At 40.4% G+C, this 21,244-nt stretch overlaps 1 protein-coding gene across 1 annotated transcript in view; it reads left to right on the plus strand.

The window, feature by feature from the left end:
• LOC105009357 (proliferation and apoptosis adaptor protein 15) overlaps positions 1–20,641 on the plus strand; it is a 35,924-nt gene extending 15,283 nt beyond the window's left edge. Inside the window, exons 2-4 of the mRNA XM_010868772.5 lie at positions 10,369–10,543; positions 11,269–11,424; positions 11,522–20,641. Coding sequence (XP_010867074.1) covers positions 10,372–10,543; positions 11,269–11,424; positions 11,522–11,586 — 393 coding nt within the window. The 5' untranslated portion in view covers positions 10,369–10,371 and the 3' untranslated portion in view covers positions 11,587–20,641. The remainder of the gene's footprint in view (positions 1–10,368; positions 10,544–11,268; positions 11,425–11,521) is intronic.
• Positions 20,642–21,244: the final 603 nt, after the last annotated feature.

The following is a 21,244-nucleotide window of genomic DNA, read 5'->3' on the forward strand; positions in this document are numbered from 1 at the left end:
GAGCACAAAGAAATAGAGAGACACAGAGAAATATAGCGTGAGAGACAGAAATAGAGAAAGACATGGGGAGACACAGAGAGGGAAAAAACATATCCTTCTGAGGATTACAGTATTATTCCTGAAAAATAAATTTTTATATCGTCTCATTCCTTACAAACCTCTATCGGCATGCACGTTTTATATAGAAGCAATTGTGGTTGATGGTAATTATTTTTACCACATTTTTGTCTGGGGCATTTTTATTCATGATGCAAGTCAGCATTATAAGGAGGACCAAAGGAGTAAAAACGAAATCATTAAATATATAATGTTTTCTATAATGATATATTTCTTATTAATACATTATATTTCCATAAAATCATTGCCTTTTTAATAATACTGGGACCTATTTCATGATATAATAGCGTATATCATAATTTCATGGCGTGTTTCAACATTTAATGACATATTTCATTGCGTATTTCATGATCACAATGGATATGTCAATCAATGCAAATGGGTGGTCTTTAGCCGCTGATCCAGTGACACTAGCTTTTGCGGCATTAGCGTTTGTGCTGAATTATAGCAATTTATCATTTTTATTAACAATTGTAGGAATAAAGTTCTGGCATTTGCCGATATAAATGCTAAAACATACGAAAATGCGGGACGTCACTGCCAGTGGCTTCGTTAGGCCTGGGATTCCAGAACTTTTTGGAATAGCCCACAAAATGAGATTGCTTGTTTTTATGCAGGCATTAAGAAAGCTGGAATGGGGTTAAGAAACGAAGAGAAAGAGAAATACGAAGAGAAAATACGTTTTCATAGCGCAAACTTTCAATTTCAAATGGTTTTATCTAGCTAAACAGACAGCTCCAGAGAGTATTACGCTTGTTTCAGCAATGTAGCGCACGTTTTGGCAGTGTGACTCGCGAATGATGTATATCATTGTTGTGAGTAGCGGAAAACAAAACATCCAGTACTTTAGTTGGCTTGATATTCGCTACACTAACGTATAGTCCCGGCGCCATCAGGAGCGAAAGACAGACTCATCCAGATGGTTCGCACCATACGGTCAAATGGCGTTGTGTCCCTGGGACATTCATACAGGCTTTCTGGCATGTCACTATTCTAACTTATGTAGTGTTCAAACCTAACTTTTTCAACTCAGTTTGGAACAGGTGTTGCCCGGTAGGCAAAAGCGTTTGTACTTTTGCTCGCTAGCAGATAAAGCAGGCGCAACTAATGCAGCAAAATCCTGTTTGAATTACTACAAGGGAGGAACTCTCGGTGAAGCGATGGTCGCTGACTCGCTGGATTAGTCTATCCCGACTGGGCCAATTGTCATAGTGGCCCTGGGCAAGGCATTTTACCCTATGTTGCTCCTGGGAAAAATGTCCTGGCACTTACTGTAAGTCACTTTGGATAAAAGGATCTCTTAAATGACTAAAATGTAAATATTGAAATACAGCATTAAATGGTCAAATATGCCTTGAAATTATGAAATATGGAGGGCCAAAGTTACTATGGAGAACCAAAAGTTTGGTCCTCCATACTACAGAGGACTTAAGATAATACATTTATTTCATCAATTATTTGTATATTTAATAATTTAATTTTAACTCCATTGGTCCTCCATAGCATTATGGAGCCAAGATATTTTACTGATAATGTTAATGATTTCATTTTTTGGAACGTATTCATGAAGTTTGACAATGCCACTGCCAGTCCTTTATAATTCATATAAAACAGAAAAGGTATGCTGGTATCCAGTGCATCACAGAATAAGGAAAATATCTTCAACCAAAGCTAGCTACTATAGCTCTTAGCTAGTTAACATTGTTAAGAGTTTTCACAAAGCCAGCAACTACTTGTCTGTTGTTGCTCCATCCTGTGTAGTTCACTGGGCAAGAACATGGCGCCCTGAAACCTGGGCTCAAGGTTGCCAGAAGTACACTGCACAATCACGGGCCCATTAAAGTATATATTATATATGAGCACTGCAGTGTTTCCAAAACTTTATTGTTGACCATTAACATTTGTAACTGGTTAGCTATGGCTTTAGGGACCAAGCATGATGAATATCAATATTCATTGTGACCCTGCAAGGCATGTCAGCTAATTCTGCCTTGCAGTGTCATCTTAGTTGTTCGAGCTAGCTAATCACAAACATTAGTTGGCTTAATAATAGGTGTGTTCAGTAGTAGTACTGAATTAACCACGTATTATTACCTGGTTGTTAACACAGATGTTAACTATTAACTAACCACATGGATAGAGACATGGCAAGAGAGATACGAATTAATGAATGAAAGAAAATGGTTGTGGGGACAAAGAATAAGGAAAAGGTGAGTTATGAAAGCGAGGCTAGAGAAAATAAAAGGAGGATGAGGTTTCTATTGTACTGCGTGATATTAGTGAGCAGGAACAGGAAGGCACCACGGCAGTCTGTGGGTATCAGTGTACATCCGTCTCTCAACCCTCTCCCTCTCTCCCCCTCTCCCTCTCTCCCTCCATCCCCCCACTCCCTCTCTCCCCCCACTCCCCTCTGTTTCTCCTCTGCTATACAGCCTGTTAGTTAGTTACTCTTTGGACGTCTCTCATGGTTTCCATTTGACCTTAGTCTTACACAACAGCTACTGCTTCATTCCGCCAGCAGGCCGCAGGCATCAGTGTGCCTGCCGAACCCACCCCCCCCCCAACACACACAGGGTGCCCACACAGTTCCAACACTATTCTTCTCTGTGACCAGGACCGAGGGAGTGGTTGACAATTCTCGACGCTCCCCACGCATGCACACACACCCTACAGTTGATGATGTTGCGCGTATGTATTCAAAAATGCAAATAGGCTATTGAAGCTGATATGGCTTGAGTTTCCTGTCAGCGTTGAGGTCGTGTGTCCCCTGAGACAGAGGTTTGGAATGCAGCAGTTAAACCAGATGTGGTGCTCAGCGGAAACTCTGTTCAAAGAGCAGCAGGAGAGAAACCCTTCGACTTCCCGTCACACACACACACACACAGACACGCACCATACACGCGTTGGCACAAAGGTTAAAGATTACAAGTAATAAAACGCTTATTTTTCCTGAGGTCTTATCTCCTTCACAGAAGAGAAATTCATCCATACGTCTGTTTGTGTGTGTGTGTGTGTGTGTGTGCGGCCTGTGGCTTTTGCATAGTTGTTTGTCTGTGTGTGTGTGTGTGTGTCTGTCCTATGCCTGTGTGCGCATGTGCATGCGGTCAGGCATTTTGTCCATGAAGAATTGGCACATTGAGACACTGTCAAAGCCATATGGGTTTATATTATCAGAAGGTTAGCGTCTGTCTTTGTGTACCCTTTCCCTTAACCACGGACTCCTCTTATCTTGGTCTGGGCCCAGTGAGAATAGTACATGAAGGGAATAGGGGATCGATGCGTTGTCCATACGAGTCAAGAGGAGGTGGACAGATAAAAGCCAGACAAAGAAATAAAGGAGGCATAAAATAGTGTAACTATGTATATTCAAAATGGCACAACTATTTATATACACAGACACACACGCAGACACGCACACACACACACACACAGCCAATCCTTTCCCTAGAATGAGGAAATGGGCCAGTGGCCTACATTCTCTGGCACTTTGCTGTGATGCATCTCTCTCCAGATTAGTGTTTACGCTCTCCCTCATTCTCTCCCTCTTCTGTCTCTCCCTCGATCTCTCCCTCATCTGTCTCTCCCTCTTCTATCTCACCCTCTCTCATTTACACTCCTAAGTCTTTCTCTCTCCCGCTATGCCTGTCTCTGTTCCGTCTCTCTCGTTTCTCTCCCATCCCTCTCTCCCCCAATTGGAGCAGACCATGTTTTTACACTGATTATAGCTGACAGCACACACACTGGCTCAGTGGATACCCAGCGGTTGACATGGGCAAAGCCCCTCTCTCTTTGCTCTCTGCCTCTCTCGCTCCACATCTCCCTCTTTATCCCCTTAACACAGTCCCACTGTTGGGGAACACATTGGTTTTAAAGACCGGTTGGCCGCTTGGATGGAGCTTTAAATCCTGTGGCTGAGAGGGGAGGGAGGGATATTCAGAGAAGAGGAAGAGGAGAGGAAGAGGAGAGGTGTAGGCGGCAGGAGGGCGGGAAGGATGCAAGGGTTTTGGAGAAGGTCAGAGGCCGCGATTGTGGGAGGGAATATAGAGCGGCTAAAAGGCGGAGAGGAAGAGTGGGGGACAGCGTGCCCTGAAGCATGGCGTTTGACCTTTAATTGGCTGTGCAGAGACTTCATTGTAATTCGGTGCGCTGTCTGGGCAATGGAAGCATGAGCTTGTATGACAACCCAAAGTTTGACATGGAAGAGGTAATCACTCATTGTCATAGGGCATCACTGTTGGCATCGGACAAGTATTTGTGTTCAAAGACTTTTATAGTCCAAACAATTCCAAAGTAATCGTATTCTCTGAATTGGACATTTAAATCGTTTTTTCCCCACTTTTGTTTTTGGTAAGCCTGAGGTTTTGGCTATGTTTCAAAATAATGTTGTTTTCAGATTGTTCAGTCCCCATGTTGCCAGACACCAATACTAGACTCCAAATGCAAAGCATGTCACTAAAGATGGGACAAAATAAACCAACACATCCCAATACTGAATTAGGGGGACTATCAATATAACGTTTTGTATTTTCTAAGTAGTAAAATCAATGTGTTAACAAAAATTAAAATAATATCTGTATGTTAATCTCATCTTAATTGTTTGATTTTACAATGCATTGCATATAACGTTTGTGTTGTAATATAAGAAAATGCCAATAATATAGCTGCAGTAATATTGGTAATAACTAGGGATGCAACTAACAACTATTTTGATTGACGATTGATCTGTAGCTTAATATTGCGATACATTTGATTAAATATATATTCCTGCATTAAATAAATATAAAATGGGTGTGTTTCCTCATCTTGCACAATGTTCTCTTTAAAACAACTTGATAGACATAATATAACCAATATTAAGAATTGCGTTGCATATAGCAATAACATACAGCTCCGGAAAAAATTAAGAGACCACTGCACCTTTTTATTTCCTTTCCAGAAAAGTTGAAAAGGAAAGTTTTGAGTGAGGAAAAGTAGCGTTCAATTTGCAGTGGTCTCTTAATTTTAACCCTTCTATTCCTCACTTAAAACTTTCCTTTTCAGCTTTTTTGGAAAGGAACGAAAAAGGTGCAGTGGTCTCTTAATTTTTTCCGGAGCTGTATTTTAAAAGCTGTTTTAGTTAAGTTTGAAAGGTGCTATTCTAAAGACCTTTGATAAATAATTAACTATGTAAACACGGAAAACAATGTAAAATGTTATGCCAAAATACCACTAGTATGGTTTAACATTGCTGAACGATCCTGAAAAATCTGGGTTAGTTTGGGTTTTAGTGCTCATCATCACCTTGACCACACCCATAATTAATGAAAGCGCGCTGATTGGCCCGGTTAAACGGTAGCCGGCTCCAAACCTCGGCCTACTTAGCAAGAACTGACTGAAATTCGCAGGATCAGTCGACTGCGCTAGGCTAATCAATAACTGGATGGTAATCAATCTGCACTGTGGAGATAGGTAGCATGCTCAACTGAAATCAACTCCAGGCTCACAAATAGCACACCAATTTTATGGTGCCACTGCAAATCTTATGTTAATGCACTATTAAACAATTTGAGGAGAAAGTGTCACTAGGAAAAATAAATGTGGCCGGGACGTGGCTCTGCACATACATGTGTAGTCACTATCACCATCCTCTATCCATACGTTCTCATTGCAAATGTTAACAGAAAAGTGTATCTATTATTTAAAGGTTATTTCAAACAAAAAGTCCCAATACCACACGCCCAAAACACACGAGACATGCGACACCACACACAAATGAGAGACAATAGGAGGGGAGAAAAGAAAAGAGCGAGGCAGAAGAAAAGTAATACTGGCGAAGAAAAGGGTGAAAGAGAAAAATAAGAGAATAGAAGATTGGAGGGAGGTGGGAGGTGTTTCATTTCCGTCATAAATCTCTGTCAGTGGGATTTTTGCGGCTCGCATCACGTTAATATGGTTGCCATGGTTACACTCAAAGCTCGCCTTTCAGCCGTTTCAACCTGGTCAAGGTTGGAGGACCATGGTTGAAACGTGCACATACTCTGCAATGTTTACGTGTGTTCACGTATAAGCGCGTTCAGGCATACACGCACAAACAACATGGCTAGGGCAAAGATATTTCAGTGGTTAGATGTGAACTTGACATTGTTTAGACAGGATTTGTCATAGGGCTGTCAAACGTGTGTCTTTCTGTGTGTGTGCCTGCGTGTTTGTGTGTGTGATGACAGATGTCATCATAGTGAAATTGGCACCTTTGGTATTACATTCAAAAGCTCAACTCTCTCCCTTGCAAGAACGTTCAATCTGGGGAGGGGGGTTGTGGAACTTTTCCCTGTCGCTAGGTAACAGTCTCCTGGCTGGAAGACAAAGCTGAGGCTGGTCTCCATGGCACCATCAGTGGTGTGAAGGATGAATGGTGTTTGGGGAGTGGTAGTGGTGTTGTGTGTGTGTCTGGGGGAGGGGTGGCCACTCCACCAACAGTGTAGTGTCTGTGGTGCAGCTTGTTAGGCCAGACAGTGATTCCTCCCCCCACCCACCCAGACAGTCTTTAGCTCTATTTGATGGACACCTCCCCCACCCACCAAAGGTTGAGTAGTTGCAATAGCATTGTCATAGTAGTTGAGTAGCTTTGTCTTAGTAGTTGAGTAGCATTGTCATAGTAGTTGAGTAGCATTGTCATAGTAGTTGAGTAGCTTTGTCTTAGTAGTTGAGTAGCATTGTCATAGTAGTTGAGTAGCTTTGTCTTAGTAGTTGAGTAGCATTGTCATAGTAGTTGAGTAGCTTTGTCTTAGTAGTTGAGTAGCATTGTCATAGTAGTTGAGTAGCATTGTCTTAGTAGTTGAGTAGCATTGTCATAGTAGTTGAGTAGCATTGTCTTAGTAGTTGAGTAGCATTGTCATAGTAGTTGAGTAGCTTTGTCTTAGTAGTTGAGTAGCATTGTCATAGTAGTTGAGTAGCTTTGTCTTAGTAGTTGAGTAGCATTGTCATAGTAGTTGAGTAGCTTTGTCTTAGTAGTTGAGTAGCTTTGTCTTAGTAGTTGAGTAGCATTGTCATAGTAGTTGAGTAGCTTTGTCTTAGTAGTTGAGTAGCATTGTCATAGAGCGAGATCGACAGACACACACACTGACGGACAGAGAAAGAGAGAACGACGAGGAGAGATAGACGGACAGACAAAGAACGACAGACAGAGAGATGGACAAAGATCAGTAAGGACAGAGAGAGATGAGAGAGAGACAAAGAGATGAACACAGAAATAGCGAAGGATACAGAAATAGACCAGAAATAGTGACAGAAAAAGAGATGGATGGAGGCCAAACGATAGAGAAAAGAGACTGAGAGGTGAAGAGAGTCACAGGAAGATAGCAAAAGAGACAGAGGGAAAATTCAACTGCTTATTTACCGTTCCCCCTCAGTGTATATTGAGAAATGAGTCTTAACAGGTGTTTGAGGCATATTTCACCCTCATATTTGACCCCCATTTCCTTCCTTGACAGTTGTATATGTGTGCATGTGTGTGCGTGCGCGCGCGCATGTGTGTGTTTGGTCGATGGCGGATGTGTGAGCATGAGAACCAGGTCTGTGAGATGCCTAACACTGTGGTGTGTATGTCGTCGCTCGCCACAGACACCCCCCACACTGTGTGACAGGTTGGAGGACCATCAGAACTGGGTCTGAGATCCTGTTTGAAATGTGTCAGATTATGGGGCATAGATTACAGTTTGAGACTATCATATCAGTCTGCAACGCCAGTCGAGCTTAAGGAAGCGCAGATTAACAGTATGCAATGGTTTTGAATACAGCCTCTCTGCTAGGCGCTAGGCCAAAAGTCTGCCGGGGGGTAAATTTAGGAGTTTAGTCACGGGGAAGAGGGGCTGTCTGGGTTAGGCTGGCCCCTCTTACCCTTCCTTATATTGGGAGAGAGGGAGGGTTAAGGGAGGAGAGAGCCAGCGGAGAGTAGCAGACAAAAGCATGTTTGTGTTCATGAGAATGTGAAGGACAGAGACAGTGGTTCTACTATGTGTGGATTGTGGAACCAGCATCAGCCCCGTCCTCGGAAGGGAAGATGGGGGGTTGATAGGGTGTCAGAGAGGTGGGGGAGAAAGAGTCTACCAGAAAGAGAAAAACACTTCTTTTATTATATACTACTTGTTTTCTGGCTTTGGCAGTGCAACTGAAAGTTCCTATGCCAATAAAGCCCTACGAAATGAATTGTGAAAGAGATTGAATAACAGGGTGAGAGAAAGAAAGAAAACTGAAAGGAGAGGGAGAAGTAAAGTTAGAGAGAAATAGACAGGGAGAGAAAGAAAGGTTGAAAGAAATAGGGAGACGTGGAGAGAAGGCGAATAGACGAGGGTTGTAGAGAGAGAGAGATAGAGAGGAATAAAGAACTGAGGGAGATGGAGGCGAGAGTAATAACAATAAATACAAGTCATAAAAGGTATTTAGCATGACTGGGAGGGAGCTAGGGCGAGCGCACACACGACTTGACACAAACATATTAATGCACACACACACACACACACACAAACAAACAAACAAACATCCTCACCATCATACACACCTATGCTGACTCACCTTCCCATTCACCCAGGTCTAGGAGTGTACTCTCCCACCAAACACTCCACTGACTAAAACCTACTTTGGGTTGAGTGGAGCTGATTTCAGGTAATGGCTTTGCGTGGTTGTAGGACAGGGCCTGTAAAACTCACTGTTATTATACCGTGGGGTTGTAGGGAGCTAGGATCAGAGGACTTTCAGAATATCATAACCATTTAAAGGGGCAGCTGAATTAACACACAAAATCTTTGTATATTTTGTTTCCACACAGCGAGGTTGGAATAATGCTCAAATTGTAAACATTATGCTAATGCCTGTTGAGTGTAAAAGCTGTTTGAAACAATGCACAGTTAAAGTTCACGCCACCTGTTGGAAAAATCTTCCTTCCTGTACTGTTACCTAAATGGTAATATTACAAACAAGTAAAATCACTATAAGAGGAGGGTTTAGAGCCAGTCTTTCACACCTGTTTTTAACAAACACATGGATGATGGTTCACACTACACACTACTTTGGTGCTACTGTGTCTCCTCACCAGGTGAATTTACAGCGTAATGACCAGTTGAAACTGATCACCCACATGGCTCACAGTAAAAGGGGATGATCTGGATAGTGATGACAGTGATGATGCTGAACTGGATGGTGATGAGGGTGAAGAGGCAGATTGAGTTTACAACAGTAGCATGATGATGGTGATGATGCTGAACTGGATGTTGATGAGGGTGAAGAGGCTGATTTAGTTTACAGCAGCAGCATGAAGACGGTGATGATGCTGAACTGGATGGTGATGAGGGTGAAGAGGCAGATTGAGTTTACAACAGTAGCATGATGATGGTGATGATGCTGAACTGGATGTTGATGAGGGTGAAGAGGCTGATTTAGTTTACAACAGTAGCATGATGACATTGATGATGCTGAACTGGGAACACAAAGAAAGAAGCCGCTGCTGAAAATTGATTAAAAGAAGAGGGCACAGACTGACTTTTTATTCCAGGTAGATGCCATTATATAAGACACACATAAGCGAACACTTGACAAATGGTCAGTTACTGTCACATATCCAAAATAGACCAATGTTATCAATTATACTTTCACACCCCTGTGTCACTCGACACCTGTACAGTATCTTTTCATAGCAACGGTTTTGGTGTGCAAGGATGTGTGGGGCTTCCTGGCTATAGTTAGTGTAACCACTCTCCCACCTCTTATCTGTAGAAACTATCAAAATAAGTCAAGGAGCTGAGTGTCCACTAGGGGCCAGTAGAGTTCCTCTGCCTCACGCAAAAGCAAGTTGAACATCCAAATAGTAAATAACCAAAGTGGAATTTGAAAAACAGAAATTCTAAGCAATCAAAAACAGAAATCAATGTGCTTTTCCTGTACATGTCATTCTACCCCTTCCTCCTCCTTTTATTCCTCTTCATCCTCCTACAAGGGTTGTTCCCCACCTCCATGTGACGGTTGCCCCAAAATGTTAACCACAGATTTAAAATCAGACTACCCCACCCTCAACCGAAAGCTTGGCAACTGAAGAGATTGAATGGACTGACTCCAGATCAGTGGTGAGGAGTGAACAGGACAGAACGGAGACCTGAAATGCCGCCACACACTCTGACCCTGCGGATGGGCTTAAGGTTCTTAGAGGATTCAAAGTGAACTAACAGCTGTGTTTCTCTCTCTGTTTCCCCTGACTTCCCTTGGTCCTTCTCCCTCTGTTAGACCATGTCGGAGTACAGTTCTTTGCTCAGCGACCTGTCCGACAACATCACCAACGAGGATTTGGACCAGCTGAAGTCGGCCTGCAAGGAGGACATCACGGAGGACCAGAGCAACACCATCACCTCCTCCAAGGAGTGGTTCAGCTACCTGGAGAAGAACAACAAACTGGCACAAGGTGAGGGACGGATGCTTTACAGATCAGCGTTCGGGAAGGCAGAGGGCGGTCGGGAGGGGGAGGGCGGTTCGACTAGCTGGAGAACAACAACACGCTGGCACAGTGAGAAAAGGAGTGGGCGGAGGAGCGCAGAGGAGTGCAGAGGAGCGCGGAGAAAAGATACATTTTACTCCTACTCCTCAGGGTAAAAATAAATACTGTGCGTGTAGCCACTTCAGTAGTAAGTGTTTCGCACAGCGACTGACACTAAGGACACTGAAGGAGCTGTCCTAAGCGGTTAAGAGTCGCTAGCAGTGTCTGGAAACACGAAGGAAGGCCGCGGCTCCTGCGTCACAGACAGATACTGGCTTGGAATGCTTTGGTCATTCTTACCAGGTCAGTTGACTTGGACCATGTTCTCATTAACAGCAGCAGCCTGGGAGCACTTTGATTTTAGTTCCTCGCTCAGAACAACCGTTTTTCTTTTACTGTCGTGATCACCATCCAAGATAAACTTTAATGGTTTTATTTTACTCCTGGCTACTCTAAAGTCTTCTGTTGGAAGTGTTAAAATACATTTTAACAGGAATTCTGGGTCTTTTTCTAAAATGTTTTGTGGGAACTGGCACAAGTCTTACAAATAAAGTGGGTCATTATTTTGAACACTTCCAAATTATAAGATGTGTGGTTTTGTGGAGACCGTCTGCTCAGTGGAAAACTTTGCCACATTCTGTCCTCTCCCACAGACAACCTGTCGTACATCGAGCACATCTTCGAGATCTCACGGCGACCAGACCTGCTGACCCGGGTCATTGAGTATCGCACGACCGTACTCAAGATCTCAGAGGACGACGAGATTGACACCAAGCTCACACGCATCCCCTCCGCCAAGAAATACAAAGGTGGATTGCGTCTTGTGTTCATGCTTGTGTGGAGGTACTTTCACCAAGGCCTGTCCTAACCCTCTTTCTGTCTGTCTGTCTCCCCTTCCCTTCTCAGATATCATTCGCCAACCCTCCGAAGACGAGATCATCAAGCTGGCTCCTCCTCCCAAAAAAGCGTGAGGTCGTAACACCTGACCTTTGCACTATTACCCCAAGCACTCCAACCATCTCCACCGCATTCCCCCCAACACCTACTGCGCCTACTCGCCCCATTTCCTGCCCCCATTCAACTAACACATGCCACTTGACAGAGACACTAGCAGCCCCTTTCCGACCAGTCAGTTACCCACGATGCTGCTCTGTCGTATCCACCACGACCACCTCTTCTTCCCCAGGTGAATGGAGGAGGAGGAGAAGCTCAAGACGGAAGATGGAGAGAATGAAAAAGAGAAAGACAAAGCCAAAGCCTGTCCATCTTTGTTAAAAAGGTGTGTGTGCGTGCTCGTGTGTGTTTGTGTGCGTGTGTGTGTTCGAGCACGGTTCTCTTTGTGGAGTGTGAATCCCCCTATACAGACTGTTTGCTGCCAGTAAAATACATTATCTGTGCTCGGGCCATTTTGAGTAAACCTGTTGCCATTGGGCACAGGATGCAGTCAAACCTTTGCAGTGCACTTGAATTGCTATTCCACTAAGAGGAAAATCCTTACTTACTTTTTCACTTGAATGCACTAATGCCAATGGAAGACCGAGTGAAAATGTGACTTAACTTGAGTTTAGGATTCGACTTTATTCAGCATTACACGCTGCTTTATTAGTGGAGCAAAAATACACCTGAAGTATTATTACTGGTGTCCTATTCCCTTTATTCGAAACTCAGTTGACATCATCAGATCATTGGACTTTATAAAGGGTTTGATAGCCAATATTTGCCTTTAGCCTAGCCATAGCATGAAATTATCAAAGAAGAGCATTGTGTTATGATGTCATGTTCATGTATTATTATATTTATATAGTTTTACACCATGACAATTGTCTGATTCGATCTTCTATTGTTTACTTCCTGATAATGAACCTGCTATCATATACAAAACATGGAATTATGGGGACCAATATAATCCACATGCGTATATATACATAAATAAATGCTTATTAGCTAAAAGCCATGGTATATCAGGCTGTATACCACAGCTAGGATAAAAATCACTTTCTACTGTTATAACTGCTTTGGTAACCAGTTTGTAACAGCAATAAGGCAGCTTGGGGGTCTGTGTTATATGGCCAAAATGCCCTGGCTAAGGGCTGTATCCTGGCACTTTAAATGGCACTGTGCCTAGAAGAGCTTTCAGTCATGCTATATTGGCCATATAACACCTCCCTATGGTTAATTGCTAAATTATAGTATACTATATACATACATAATTATTTATGTGTATGGTGTGAAATGTAGAATGTTAACAAAGGCTATCTGAAGGCTAATGATAACAGGGAACGATTTACAATGCTGTAAGTTGTTAGTCCAACAGTTATTCAATGTTAGTGAAACTTAAACAGTCACACTTACAGTATTTACCCTTTTAACGATTTTACACAGATTCAATGTTCCTCAGATAATATTATAAAAAGACACCTTATTGTAAAAGTGTGTTATAAAAACATATACACAGTTATTATTTTGATAATGATCAAAAATACGCTATGAACATGATTACTATATAAAGCATTATTTTACAAAGCAACTTATCTTATAATGATATAAATGATAAAATACTACAACTATATTTAAATCAATTCAGGTGTAATAAACATAAATGTGTCTCTGCTTCAAAACTTACACTCAAACTCCAAACTTATCATTGTAGTGTATATATAAATATATATATATATATATATATTCACACATTACATCTGATCAATCAACAGGCTAATATTTTTGGCCTGAAAAATAGAAGGAAAGCTCGAAATGGTAGACAAACCTGGAAAAGAATGATCTACATAAATCGTTCATATTCTGTGATGTAAAAGGTCCGGTACTGCATGAACAAGAACTCAGACACACACACACACCAGTTCATGACATTAATCTCATGCCTAATCCCTAATTCATTATGAACCTTCTTAACCCCTACATGCATCAATAAAAAAATCAAGACTGTTGATCCAAATGAGAACTACTCCAAATGAAAGAAATATAACACTGTTTTGTCCCTATGAAAAAAAGGCCTTTGCAGAATCCAGTGCATATACATAATCAAAACTAAAACTGAACTAATGTGTAACATTCAGTGTCTATGAGCAAACTGGTTGCAACTCCACACTGGTGAAGCTAGCTTCCAACCAGTTCAGTGGCATTCAGAAATAAGGGGACTATTTACGTTTGCTGAATACCTTTCTACGAGGTCTGCATAGATATCTTTAAAAATGTGAGGACAGAGTCCATCTGTGTGCAAGCTAAGGCATTCACAGATGTCCTGAATTCTGCAAGACTCACACACAGACCTTCCTGTGATTGTGCAGTCACTCATACTAGTCCCAATAGTCGTGGCCCTGTCTGGAAAGGCGTGGACTCGCGATTTTCTCATTTAGCTTCAACTTCAACCCTCTCAGCTCTTCTCCAATTCACCTTCCCTCGTCCCTATCCCCAGTGCCAATGACCAAGACTTTTATTTGTCGATCGCGGTTTTTGCGACCTGATTTTGAATCGCGCTGTTTATTATTGTATCGTGCCGGAACTGATTTGTATCCTATGCATTTATCTTTGCGTGTTATTCACACATCTGCGTGTGACATTCTTATAATGTAGACCAGAGCCCGGATTCACCACGTGGCTCAGAGGAACGGTCCTGATCTAGGATCCCCCACCACTCACCGCTCAAATGACTTTCAAGGATCTAAAAGGCAAAACCCACATCCCAGATTAGTACATCTACTCAGAGACTATTGGCCATATGGGTCCAAACCAGAGCATTGAACAGAGTCAAACCGAGTAATAGCCAATCCATTAGACTGTAAGGGTGACAGCCAAGCTAGCAACCCCCACCCTTCCCTTTCAAAACCAGTTCCCCTTCATGGTGAAGCGGTGTAATCAGATCCTGGGTCTGTTGTTTGGCAAGCTCAAATCTACTGTGATCTGTGTCAGGTGGTTGACGGTTGAGATCATGTTTAGGGGTTCGGTTAAACTGATCCTAGATCTCAGCGTCGTCCAAGGCAGCACTGCAGTACGGTTCAAACAAGTTACTTAGCTGTGGCTAAGAAGTAGCAATATGGTATTGCCGGCCAGGGGAAGTTGTACTTACCGCAATGATCTGTGGGGGCTGGCAAACACTGTAGATACGTAGGTAGAAGCTCACCTTGTTGAGCCAGTATATACCCACTTCCCTCACCATATTCATAGTTCAGCTGGAAAGCAGATTATTGTCCTTGCAGCAAAAAGGGTGGGGGGGTATTCTGAGGATCAGAAGGCGTTGTTTTCTTGTTTGTTTTTATGTCTTTGTGGTTTTCTTTTTTTGTGCTGATATAAGTACATAGGGCCATGTGAGTCTCTCTGTAAGTGATGTATAGGTATTGTTTCATGTCAGAAGTACGCTGTAGGTTATAGACTGTCACATTAGCAATTGTGTGCTAGGATGTCTGTAGTTGGATGAACCTTACACACAGAAACACATAATCACCCATAACGTGCAGATTAAGTCAATAATAATTAGAATCATCGGCCTAAGACAAATAACAATCAACCCTTTCAGTACAACATTCAAATTCCCTTGATATGTTAATGCATTGGTATATGTTTTTAAAGTAGCTACTGTATATCCATATTTCTGTACTCTATGCCACAACAGCAAATTGCATTCAAGCAATGATAAGTTGCTATATTTATTTGTCAGTAAGAATGCAGAGATATCACCATAAACTTTTAGGTGAGGTTTTTAAGGTAATGATTCCATTACAATCCAAGCATGCATATTATGTCAAATACAGTAAAATGCATAACTGGTCGTAGCTTAGATGGCTGTCAAATGATTATATTCTAATTCATTGGGGCTCTAAGAATCATCATATGAACTTGTGTTAAATATTTCATCAAATTTGGTTCAAATGATGTTGCTTGGTGTGGATTTCATGTTTCTGGTTAGTAATCTTGTGTATAACATTGCTTGGCTTTTACTGTGGCCATTGGCACATATAACAAGAACATATCACTCACAAATGATGTCAATTCGGAATTCTGTCAACCAGTTACATATCAAGTTACAAAGAAATGCTGCAGAAAATGTGTAAAAAATGATTTAAAAAAAGATATATATTTATGTTGAAAATAAACAAAGCACCTATGAAATCTATCTAAGAATATAACTAAGTCATAAACAGACATAAAATTAGGATAACTTTAACATAAACAAAGCTTACCGTTACAGAGAAATTATCAGTGTTCATATTACAACTTCTTTCCGTTGTCCTTTTACCTAAGTTTGCATTGAATATAATAAGGAATAGTTTGGGATTTTGGCAGCATAGCAATCTATATATATCTCCGGGTTGGATTTACTAGTGGATACCATTTTTATGAATGTATCCGGTATAAAAGATTTAGTTTCACATCTAACCAGCACAATGACTGGAAGTTTACAAAACAGCTAGCATGCTGGGAGTTTCTGTAGACATCCAGTTAGCATTTGCTCACAAAACTAGCTGTAACTTTTTTCTTTGACGGACACAAATACATACAAGTTCATGTGAGTTGGGAAGTAGATTAAGGACTTCATTGCCAGAATCCGAAACTATCCCTTTAAGTTATGATGTATTGGATTTTACAGTAGTTCATTTTCCTACATTTTCCTTTTTTGGTTATGTTGTACATATATATTGTGAATTTATATGAATGTCGTTGTTTCATAATGGATTAATTTATTTAATGCCAATATCTTGTTTGTTTTTGTAATTTAAAAAAGTACATGTTAACTAACTGGAGACAAATCATCGGATGAAAATGTGTCAAGGATTACAAGATAGGGAGATCACATTCATTTTAGATGTTCATCTATCTATCTCTCTCCATGTTGTTGTTTTTTTGTATACTGTATGGGGTTGTGTTGTTTTTATTAAGTTAGGAGATATGACCACCTCCTTTAAAAACAGATTGTATACCATAATCATTTTTTTCTTATTATCATTGGATGTATTTTACAACATACAAAATACGCAAACTATTATCCAGACCTTCACTAAATTGCAACAGGATATCAATTGTGATTATCTATTCATGTCATTGTGGTTGTTTTGCATTGATGTTTTTAATGGATTACTGTCATTGCTTTGGATAGAGATGCTTTTGTGTAGTGAAATGGTCTGAAGGCAGGCCACATGGTAGAAAATGTAGTCTCAGTCAGGAGAATTCATGCTTTTCTTTTTTTCTTTTTTGTTTACTAGCTGTAGAAGAAAGTATTGATTTGCGGTTGTGACCACAGATAGAGAAGGTATGCATTTTGGGGTCAGTGCAGTGTAGAGTAGATGTTACAAAAAAAAGACTCAAGTTCAAACCGTTGCAGATCAAATAATGTCCTTGAGAATAACAACTTTTTAACTAATTTCACACTTTCAAAAGTAAGTGAACCTGTGAACCCTGCATTTTGTTTTGTCTTTATCTGCAACGGATTGAATATAGGGACGTTTGATTAGAAATGGCTGGTGAACTAGACCTATAAATTACAGAAGTCTTAAAGGATAGGTTCAGTACAATTTATTGTTAGATGGTTCCCTAACCTGAAACCAAACCATTTACTATTTTCTACTAGATTAGTTTTTACTAATCTTCAGATTAAGGGCCTATCCAACATGTAAAATGCCAAACATCTCCTTTAAGGTGTTGAATGTTTCAGGACTCACATGTGATGCTGTACAGTAAGCTGGAGAGGTTGTGTTGAGTATGTTTGGTTGGAGTTTTTTGTGGTTGCAGAGAAGTTAGTGAGGTTGAGATGTTGAATGTCTGAAGTTGAAACAGCAGTGACAAACAAGTTTTATTTTGCATCTGTCACTGTTAATTTTAAAACCATGAAAGGAAGGAAAAGAGATTTGTGAAAAACAATGAGAGAAAAAATGTGTATGAAATTGTGAACATGTGTTTTTTTTAACCCTTAGGCTATAGAACCCTCTAGGACTAAATAGCTAAATAAATGTTTTGGAATGTGACAAATACAAAATATATGTTTACATTAATATGCACAAAAAGCAAGCTTTTACACCAGATTATAAAAGTGCCAACATTAGGTTTGTTGCAAAATTGGTGGGGAAGGGAACGGGAGGAGGTAGTCACTTGAAAAATCATGTTGCTTGTATGTGCTGTTGATGACAGAATCAAAAAAAAGTATGTGTACTTAATAATCTCTTAAGAGTGTACATTCCAGAAAATCCATACTAGCATGCTATCTAAATGCATTCCAAATACGCTGCATGCATTGCTCCATCCTGACTAGTGTGCTAGTGTGGATATCTATAGACTGACGTTTCTTGGGTCGGCTGCCAGAATCCATTTTTAAAGGGTTTATTTTAGCAGTAGACTAGCTATCGCCTTTTTTGTGTCGTGTTTTAAAGTGCTCAGTGACAGGTGAGTTCAACAAGAAGCTAACAAAAAGCTAACAAATTCCATTCAGTTACTGTTAGCTGCAAACAAATGCTAACGCTCTAAAAAGATAGTGCAGCAAAATAGTTTTCATTGAATATGGTTGCAACAATTGCACAGTAATACCTTTAACATAATTTGATATTCACTGTAAGACTTTGGAATACTTCAAAAAAAAATATTTAACTAGGTAGTCTAACATGTTCACTGCAAACTAAAGCCTTGTTTAACTCGCCTAAGGTCTGTGTCAGGGCTGTATATCAAGAGAGGTTGAAAATTAAGTTTTCAGTGAATCCAGGACAACATTGGTGAATCCAGGACAATGTATTGGTGAAATGAAAGAAAAAGTTAATAAAAAGATGCACCTAATATCTCATATGACAGCCATCTTAGCTCCATATTGTTCACATTGGCAATACTGACAAATAGCAGGTAACTGAATGTTGGCCATCTTAAACAACGCTAGTAGGTGTAATCTAGAATTATAATCTAAAGAATACAAAGAATACATGGAATACTTGAAAGCAGTATCTGTTGGTAAAGTTGGCCAAACTCTCATCAAATATGGCCCTGACCAGTCTTAACCATCGTAACTGCAGTGGTGTTGTCTCCTCATCGTTAGTGAAGGTAATCGGAAAGTTATGGCATTCCTGTGCTTGGGTAGGATAGAATTGGGTCTACATCCTAATATCTATTTTTTCCTTCTGTGTACCATTGTTTACTACTTCGAACACAATTAAAAGCACTATTTTGATGGGAGATGTGGGCTAGAAGTAGTTTTCACAAGTTTTTAGCCCAATCTTTGAGCCCTGGGCATTTTCCCTAATCAAACAAATTCTCTGCAAACCCAAAATTAAATGTAAAATCACACACAATGAGATTTGAACCTATTGTTACCTCATATCCAAAACTGACAATCCACACTGATTTCCAGAACTCACATCTTGCTTTCGTCTTCACCAGTTGTGTAGCCTAGTGGAGGGTATTTTTTATCATTCAAAGTTTTTCAATGGAAGTTGGTATCAGATAGCCTTTTATATAACAGTCTACAATGCATCATCCAAATGTGATGCATGCCTAAGACCATCTTATATTTGTAAAATGCTAAAACTCTTGTGAGAGGGAAGTGTAGTGAGCATAGACCCAGCAAGAATTGTGTAGCTTCATTCATCCTTTAGACCAGTTATTTTCTTTTACAGTGAAAAAGTGCACATTAAGAGGAAGGATAGATAATTGGGATATAGCCTGTAAATAAGCAGGGTTTTCCAAGTATGGTGGATTGCAGGCACAGGAACCCACACACACATCTTCAGCATCTTTTACCCGTTTTCGTTATTCTGACTCTCGAAGTGAGGACAAGTAAGAGAATGTTTTTCCTAATGGATCGATGCATATCTTATCTGGCTGTTTTAAATGTGGCTGAAAAGTGTTGTTTTTATTATCCTGTTTCAATATGGCATCACACTGAGACTGACTTCATTTAGCCACAAAACATTAGGCCCCTGTGATCTTAAAGAGGCTCTCCTGAACTTTGGTGACTATGTAACAATTTTTTAACCACTTTGGGCTGGTTGTGTCAAAGTGTAGTTCATGTATGCATAGTCTGAGTCGAATTACCTTTTCTCAATCAGGCCTGTTTTCTTAAAGCTGTGTTGCACCATTTTGAAGTCTGCAAGCTTGGCCCAGGTAGACCAAACCATTCGAAATTGGAGTTCCTGCCAATGTGCTTTAGCCCACTGTCATTTGTCTGACAGCTAGCAAGATGCACATTGACTAGTAGCACTGTGATAGTAAAAGGCTGGCTTGTGTAGGATACATCATTAGGGGACCCTTTTGTTACTCACGAGTGGCACTTAATAATTATAGGCTACATTATAAACAGCATTTATGGAGAACCTCTTTATCTCTTTAAGTTCAACAGCATCAGTCAACCTGTACCATGAATAGAATCATAACAGAACCTATGTCTGTATGAAACAATTTGGTGAGTGTAGGTCAAAGGTCAGGTTTCTTCAAATTAACCAAGGAAATTCCTACCCACATGACAGTATTTTGCATCGGAATGAGAGAAGTGGCTTGTCTTGATGCTCTGTTCGGACCATCTGATAAAGAGATTGGCTGCGTTCTAGGTTGACTACATAGCTGACACTTGCCAGATCTCACAACACCTGGATAGGTCTTCAGCAATAGCTGATCACATCATATGATAGCAAATTTATGAATGCTCTACTGCGCAATCAGTGATGTTGCATAGAACCATTGGTTGATGAAAAGTAACCTCTGCAATGTACAGTAGTCTGCCTGGACAGCGAGCTGTTACAACTAGAACAAAACCTTATTGTCATCATATCTCACTGGATGCCATAGGCTATATGCTGTTAGATTGTATTAGGATCTTTCTTTTACAGGACCAAGTAAAAATGTAAAGAATTTATTTTGCAATGTCAGCAACAAAACACAAAATAAAGAAAAGATAAGGTATTAGAATCTGTATTGAAATACCTACCTTCAGAGGCGTTTGTCCTGATTTAAATGAGACTAAACTGAAATGATGCCATTTTGTCATTGTGCTAAAATGAATATAAATATTATATTATATATTAAAATATATTTGCTAACCTACTGGTTGTTGTGTGATATTTTTATTTCTGAGTTTATTGCCTAGAATTTTACCACTTCAATAAAGATACGACACCTGAGTGACAAATGCAATATTTGCAATATAAAAAAGACAATGTAGACTTGTAATTCAGCTTTGCCTGCATTACTTGGGGTTTTGAATTATACTCTGAAAACATGTAGAGTCTCAAATGGGCGTTTACCCCATTTTTCTCATCTATTTCAAGGGGTCCAAATATTCTGGAGGGTTCTGTACAATTGTGGTAGATGCCTCCAGTTGCCAAAAGGCAAATTTAGTTGCAGAGAAAGGACATTGACTGATCGATTGCTGTAACATGCAATGAGGTAATCTGATACTTAAAATACCAAAATAGGCAATAAGACCAATCAAGCTTTAGCAATGCCTGGTCAAAGGAACACTATGTTGGCTCTAACCATGGCTATCTTCTTCTGCTAAGATTTTGATAATACATGCCTGATCTAACAACGTTGGGATAGGTATACCTCGAAGATTGTCTAGATATTAAGCCATCTGTTGCGCACAAACACAGATACTGTATATAAAGTGAAGCTAAGCTGGTAAGGCATGGAATTTCCAACCAGAGG

Source organism: Esox lucius, chromosome 24, assembly GCF_011004845.1.
Source record: "Esox lucius isolate fEsoLuc1 chromosome 24, fEsoLuc1.pri, whole genome shotgun sequence".
NCBI classification, from domain to species: Eukaryota; Metazoa; Chordata; class Actinopteri; order Esociformes; family Esocidae; genus Esox; species Esox lucius.